The following is a 7,457-nucleotide window of genomic DNA, read 5'->3' on the forward strand; positions in this document are numbered from 1 at the left end:
AATAAACTGTTATTAATGAGGTTAAGAATTTAATGTATATTTTAAATGTTTATAGATGCTTAGCACAATTTTACATGGGTTGGAGAATATTTTCTTCATATTGATTTGGAGAAAATTTATCTCCATAGTTAAATATCTTTTAAGAGCATAATTGATTTTTTTTTTTATTTGAGAAAAGCGACATTTTTCATATTTCATGTATGCATATGTAACAAAATCATTAATCTCTACAAATTTCAATCTTTTTTTTTTTCCCAATATAACCTTTATGAAATTACAATTTTATTTTAAATAAAAAATTATATAAAAAAAAAATTGGTTTTGGCCCTTTTGGGGTAGTTGGTCATCCCTAGGCTTGTTATGGGGTGGTCGACTCCTCCGTAAACCTTTTGAAGATGGTTTAGTAGCTTTTAAAAGTCGATTGTGAGAATAGTCAAACCATACCATAGCCTTGAAGTGTCTCATTAAATTGTAATGTCAATCATGTTAGCCTTGAATCTAATAACTTTTTATTTGTTATAATTGCCCAACAAGGACTTACACAACCAAATTAAAAATAAAAACAAAAAGTGTAAAGATTCGATTTTTATATAATTGAAATGATGTGACAATAAAAATTAATTATTATTTATTTTTTACAAATTGTTAATTTAAATACTAATTTTCATTACTATATTATCAAATTATTTGAGGAGAAGTGAAATACAAACAAGATATTCTCTCGCGGTTGTCAACCCCTTGGTGGTTTTCGTGGTGGACATATTAAATACAAAAAGCGAGAGTGAGAGCATCAAAAACAATTGCCTTGCCGCTGGCGTAGTGCCAAGCACAAGCCTTCTATTGTGTCTCCCGATTCTCACCGATTCCATCGCTACTTAATATATATTCATCATATGAATACAATAGAACCAAAATTACTGCATAGTTTTGATTACCAAACCACCGAATTCCAACAAAGCAACATCAGATTTAACGTCAGCAGAGACATCATCGACTCTCACCTGAAAACGCTTGGCTGTTAGTTGACTTTGCAGCCGAGTTCCCAAGCTCAAGAGGCCATTGCGTGGGGGCGTGCGTGTGCGGGGCGCGTCGGGTCACACTCTTGGAAGTTGGAAATAGAATCCTCTTTCACAGTGGCACAATTGCCTGGAATCCAGAAAAAAAGAGTGTGAGCTGCACCGATTCTACTGGAGGGGGATAATAAGGATATCCCAAGTACAAGGCTTTTGAAAGCAAAGCTTTTGTGCAGTTCAGTTGTTCATGTTCCTGTTTATCAGACAGTTTTTCTTTGGGTATTTCAGGAAACGTACTAGTATAAGGGAGAAAAAAAATATATACAAATAAAAGCCCACTTAGGTATCTCCTAGAATCTTTTACAAGCTATTATTTATTTTCTTTTCTTGGTTCTCATTTGTTGTTGTGTTTTGGGCTGAAATCCTAGCGTAGTTCTGATATCATGAAATGTGAATTTTGGGACTTTATTTTCTTTTTTTGAAAGCTCGAATCTTGGTCTTGGGTATATGTTGTGAAAGGTATTGACTGACCATCTTGGAAGAATATATACAAAGTGGGTTTTCTTTTTTCTTTTTTTATGCTTTTCTTTCCTTTTTGATTTGCATCATGATTTTACCAAACTTTGATGGATATGGTGGTTTTGCAATTGGGAATCGACTGATTTCTACTAGTTTGCATTATTACTGATTCGTAAGTGAAAAGGAGATACCCACTCTTCATAAAATATTTACATTAAGTCTTCTTTCTTTTTGTGAAAGTGAAGTTACCTGGCTTTTATTCTCTGAGAAAGTTTGTTGGTTATTTCTCCTGTAATTCTTGTTCTCCAAGAGTCTTGTTGATGATGTTTCACCAATTTGGACAGAGTAGTGTTTTGAACTTGGAAGAGTGGAGACTGGAAATGTTCCCAGAACTTCTCTTGGATATTTTTAGCTCGCTTTGAGATCAACTTTGGAACTTCAAACTTCTAAAATTCAGAGGAATAGGATCAAAAAACTGGTGGGCTTTTGAAGAAGGATAATGATGGAAGATGGTGTTTTACCACCCGTTACCATGCTGGATACTCTGCTTGATACACCTACGGATTTGGACTTCATGGATGAACTTTTTTTGGATGGATGCTGGTTGGAAACAACAGATGGATCTGAATTCCTTCATCAGAATCCCTCTAGGTCTGGTGCCCTCTTAGACCCTTTACTTTTATGGCCTGCTTTGGAGACTGATGGCAACTTGAGCATAAGTCCATCTCAAAAGGGCAATCAAGATGAGATGCAAAGACCGTCGTCTGATGAATCACAGGAAAGAAGTTTAGTCGATGCTATATCTCTCGGACAGAATACGATTACTCTTGCCGAGTGTTGTAGTGTGTCTGAAAATAATGTAATTGAAGGTTCTGAACTAGGCACAAGGTTGTGGATTGCACCCGGAGGGAATCCGGGTTCTACATCTTCTGTAACAGAGAGATTAATTAAGGCAATTGGGTATATTAGAGACGTCACAATAGATAAAGATGTTCTTATACAGATATGGGTGCCTGTCAGTAGAGGGGGTAGACGCATTCTAACAACTAGTAATCAACCTTACTCCCTTGGTTCTAGCTGTCCAAGTATTGCAAGATACCGAGAGATCTCTGAGAACTTTGTATTCTCAGCTGAGAAGGATTCTAAGGACTTGGCAGGATTGCCTGGTCGGGTTTTCTTGGATAAGGTTCCTGAGTGGACACCAGATGTTCGATTCTTTAGAAGTGATGAGTACCCAAGAGTTGGTCATGCTCAACTGCATGATATTTGTGGAACTCTTGCCCTTCCAATCTTTGAACAAGGCAGTAGGACTTGCTTGGGCGTTATTGAGGTGGTGATGACGAAGCGGCAGATCAAGTATCACCCTGAGCTTGAAAGTGTTTGCAAGGCACTTGAGGTCCGTGTTCTTTGCTTGTTTTTCAGAATTTTGTGTTCTTGTGTTGATTCCTCCCTTTCTTTGCGGTTAAAGGCTATAAATGGCATTTAAAATTACTTCAATATTCTTACTGGCATTGGCAAATGTACTATAAGATATTGTAAATGTAGTTGTCCCATTGCCGTCAAACTTCTTGATTTACTCTTATATGTGATTCTGTGTAATAACTATATATATTTCCCTTGATTTCGTGGTCCTAACATGAGAGATCAGCGATTGTGGTTCGAACTTGAACTGCCACAACACATGCAGCAACATACTCGATTGAGCATTTTCTGTTCTCATGAGAATGGGAAGTTTACCTTAATGCTTATCAATTATGACCTCTCTGTCAACGCATTCAAAGTCCAAGAGACACAGAAAATGGGAACAAAAGGACAGACATATTTATGTCCAGTCACTGGAGTTCATTTAGATATATTAATAGGAATGTGAATTGTGATCTCCACATTAAATCTAATCCACCTTTTTGTAAAACTAGAATGAAATTCCTTAGAAAATCTTAATATTTTCAAATTTAACTTTATTCAGAAGAACTTTACATTTCTAATTGTGATGATCAACTCTTTAAGGAAGACAATCTGAAGAAGACCACAAAAATCACTAGATACAGCTTTAAGTTGTGATCTTCAGTTACTCCATGTCTTTGAATACAAAAAACAACATATGTCCCCTTTGATAGGATGCATACCTTCTGTACTTTGGTATTAGGTGTGGTGTCAAATGAGATCCCTTGTCAAGCATGCTCATTAAATAAGGACTTCTGGATTCTGCTATGGTTGAATTTAATTTCCATCAAGGTCTATAACCGAGAGGAATTCTGACATTAGGAATTTAAATTTAAAGCTTGATCTTCAACAAGTTTCGTGTATCAGATGAGTAAAACATAGGAATAAGTTTGTATGCAATAAGGAATATTAGTGATTTCCCTTGTGTTGGTCATCTTCTGCAGAGAATTGTGTTGCTACTCGTACTTTTCATTTCTGCTGTACATAATTTATTCTATTTCCACTTTCCTTTTCTAATTTTTTCCTTTCTATATATATGGCATTTTTCTTTTTGAGTTGCATTTTCAGATGTATTCTCTAAACTAAGTATAGCTTTTATTCTGGAACCATCAATGGATTATAGCTTCTCTTGTATAATTAACCTGTTTATATGCCAAATGTGAAACCGCAATGCACATTAATCCTGTGTTTCTGATTGGAGCCAACTTCTTAATTTGCAGGCTGTTGATCTTAGGAGTAATGATGCTTTGAGCTCTGAGCATGTCAAGGTAACTGGATATTGTTTCAAAATAATATTAATAAATAAAATTATCCAATTTTCTTTTAAATTTCATGGTTAGGGTTCTTTTTGGCAGGCATCCAACAAGGTTTACCAAGCTGCATTGCCTGAGATTCTAGAAGTTTTGAGATCTGCCTGCGAGACACATAGATTGCCCTTAGCTCAAACTTGGGTTCCATGCATTCAACAAGGTAAAGAGGGGTGCCGGCACTCTGATGACAACTACCTTGATTGTGTTTCAACTGTAGATCATGCTTGCATTGTAGCCGATTACAATATGCAGGGTTTCCATGAGGCTTGCTCTGAGCATCACTTGTTGAAGGGTCAAGGAATGGTTGGGAGAGCATTTAGGACCAACCAGCCATGCTTCTCAACTGATATAAGATCCATTGGCAAGACAGAGTACCCTTTGGCTCACCATGCAAGGGTGTTTGGATTACAGGCTGCTGTTGCGATACACCTGCGCAGCATCCACACTGGTACAACCGACTTTGTCTTGGAGTTCTTCTTGCCTGTGGATTGTACAGATCCTGAAGAACAGAAGAAGATGCTTAATTCGCTGTCCGTTATTATACAGCAGGTTTGCCAGAGCTTACGTGTTGTAACAGACAAGGAGCTGAAGGAGGATAGTAATTTGCCAGTTGATGGTAAACCTAGCAGAGAAGAGATTTTACATGAGTCCTCAGAGTTTTGGAAACATCAACATGATTCTAACCTAAAAAGAAATGCTGAGTTTGGTGAAGAGTGTTCTCCAAATGATGAGGATAGCTTCCCAAGTGTGGATATGGGTAAAGCGGGAGAGAAAAAACGTACCAAGGCAGAGAAAACGATCACTTTGGAAGTTCTTCAGCAATATTTTGCTGGTAGTCTAAAAGATGCCGCAAAGAGTATTGGAGGTAAAAGCTTCATTGCTTTTGAAGCCATATTTTATTTGATACTTGAATGTTGGTGACTTTTAAACCTCAACCCCTCCCAAAAGAAAAGTAAAAGAAGAAAAACAAATTAAGAAAACAAGTATATTTCTCCTGATAAAAAATAAAGATTGAACCCAAAAGGGAAAAGAAAATGTAAGGCATGACAATGGGTCTGCTCTGCACCCATCCTTGGGTACCATTATTTGCTGGATTATCACCTTGATTGTACTACAGCAGCTATCCTTTGTGCATGCAGATTTTGAAAATGGTGGCATTTTTTTGGGAGAATCATTAGTATCAATTTTGCTGGCTTCTGCATCGCTTAATACTTATAAGTGCTCCCTTTAATATTTAAGGTAGGTTATGTTAATAATTTCTAGTATCAAGTTCTTGAGTTTAATATTTTTATCTGTTATTTACTTTCAGTGTGTCCAACGACTTTGAAAAGAATCTGCCGACATCATGGGATTAAACGTTGGCCTTCTCGAAAAATTAAGAAGGTTGGTCACTCCTTACAGAAACTCCAAGGGGTAATCGACTCAGTGCAGGGTGCATCTGGTGCTTTTCAAATTAAATCCTTTTATACAAACTTCCCAGAGCTAGCCTCTCCAAACTTATCGGGAACCAACCCATTTTCAGCTTCAAAGCTCCGTGAGCATCCACAGCCATCAAGCATGCAGCCTGAGGGTGGGATTTTGAGCCCTCAAGCTGCTGCATCAAAATCACCACCCTCCTCTTCATGCAGTCAGAATTCGAGTTCAAGTCAATGCTGTTCCAGTGGGACACACCAAAATCCTCCTACATGGAATGTTGCTGGTTTTGACGATCCAATGGTTGGAGAAGACCTTGATGATGGTGTGCTAAAAAGGATTGGAATTGAAGCAGAGCTGCAGGCCTCAAGTCAAGGACCAAACCTCCTGGCTAGATCCTGGAGCCATAAATCTCTTAATGAGCATCCTAATGCTGAGAATCTTCCACCCTTATGGAAAGATAGTGGTCGGCTATCTCAAGAAGGGGATGCTCTCAAAGTCAAGGTCACATATGGAGATGAGAAAGTTCGTTTTCGCATGCAAAACACTTGGAAACACAAGGATTTGCTGCTAGAAATCACCAGACGATTTAATATAGATGACATAAGTAGATTTAATCTCAAGTACTTGGATGATGATGCCGAGTGGATCTTATTAACATGTGATGCTGATTTGGAGGAGTGTATTGATGTATGCCGATCATCGCAGATCCAAACTATCAAACTCTGCCTCCAAGTTTCTCATTATCATTTACGAAATCCTTAGTGGCCCTTTGTAATTATAAAATGCTCTGAGTGGTCTTGGTGAGGTCTGCCAAGTTTCAAGTTCAAAATGAAAGAAGTTTCTCATCATCATTTGGAAAATTCTTTAGGTGGCAGTAACCCTTGTTCATTGTAAAGTGCTCCGAGTAGTCGTGATGAGATACGCAGAGATTCAAGTTCATAATGTCTACAATCCTTCCATTAATTTCTGGTTTGGATGTCAAAGCCTGGCTGGGAAGTTGTAAGCATGAACTCCCAGCAGAGTTGGCTGCCACAAGAATGCTTCATAGTTTAACTAGCTGAACTGCTGGACAAAGTCAGCAAAAAGAAGGGGGGGAGGTCTTTTTTCGAAGCAGTGAATCTTGGTCGTTCACTGTGGGCCACAACAGCTATGGAATCTTGATCTGATATTTCAAAATTGTTTTGAAATGTGGTTGTCTAAGGTTCAAGCAAAGGCTGGATTGCTTTTAAAATCCTGAATGCTGTAGTTTGTAAAGTCAAACATCATTGTAGAAGAAATTTCAGAAAAGGAACTCGATATTTAATGTTTTTGCTATTTGATAACTACTGTATATTTTAATGGGTACTCGAAAGTTTGAATGAAAGTGAAATTTATGTCCGTTTTGGTAATGTAGACGGATGCAAGTGGGATTATTATTATTTTTACTTATTTTTTTATATTGCCTTATGTCATTGGTGTAGATTTCGTATGGGTATTAATTTTTGAATGTCTAAGAAGGAAGGAGGATTGGTAATTAATAGAGTATAAGAATGGCATAAAGCAGCCATATACTGACAAAAGCTGGTTCTCTTGGGGTGGCTTGGATAAATAATTTTTTCTTATATATGTATATATCTGTGTGTGTGGAAGGTGACCCAACGAGTTGTAGATCTGGAGTTTTCTGGCCTTGGGTCAAGAATAACTTGTATTTATAAATATTCGTCTCCACTCTTACGTCAAGCCCTTCAATTATGCAACTCCAATACCAATAGAGTGG

At 37.5% G+C, this 7,457-nt stretch overlaps 1 protein-coding gene across 2 annotated transcripts; it reads left to right on the top strand.

Moving 5' to 3' along the window:
* The first annotated feature begins 810 nt into the window (after positions 1–810).
* Positions 811–7,089, top strand: LOC132190009 (protein NLP4). Of its 2 annotated transcripts, none has more exons than XM_059604879.2 (5): positions 811–1,356; positions 1,877–2,928; positions 4,196–4,243; positions 4,331–5,150; positions 5,595–7,089. In XM_059604879.2, exons 2-5 carry the CDS (start codon positions 2,032–2,034, stop codon positions 6,461–6,463), a joined length of 2,634 nt encoding a protein of 877 aa, XP_059460862.2. In that variant the 5' UTR covers positions 811–1,356; positions 1,877–2,031; the 3' UTR covers positions 6,464–7,089. The 2 variants fall into 2 exon arrangements, with proteins under 2 accessions (XP_059460862.2, XP_059460864.2); XM_059604881.2 differs by having other exon boundaries at positions 1,882–2,928.
* Positions 7,090–7,457: the final 368 nt, after the last annotated feature.

This window comes from Corylus avellana, chromosome 9, assembly GCF_965113065.1.
Source record: "Corylus avellana chromosome 9, dhCorAvel1.hap1.2, whole genome shotgun sequence".
Classification (NCBI taxonomy): domain Eukaryota; kingdom Viridiplantae; phylum Streptophyta; class Magnoliopsida; order Fagales; family Betulaceae; genus Corylus; species Corylus avellana.

What these genes read in the sequence shown, in the direction of transcription:
- LOC132190009 (XM_059604879.2), top strand. Translation starts at nt 2,032, where the DNA reads ATGATGGAAGATGGTGTTTTACCACCCGTTACCATGCTGGATACTCTG. An exon ending in TGAGCTCTGAGCATGTCAAG is followed by an intron (nt 4,244 to 4,330) that starts GTAACTGGATAT and finishes TCTTTTTGGCAG; the next exon opens with GCATCCAACAAGGTTTACCA. An exon ending in TGCCGCAAAGAGTATTGGAG is followed by an intron (nt 5,151 to 5,594) that starts GTAAAAGCTTCA and finishes ATTTACTTTCAG; the next exon opens with TGTGTCCAACGACTTTGAAA.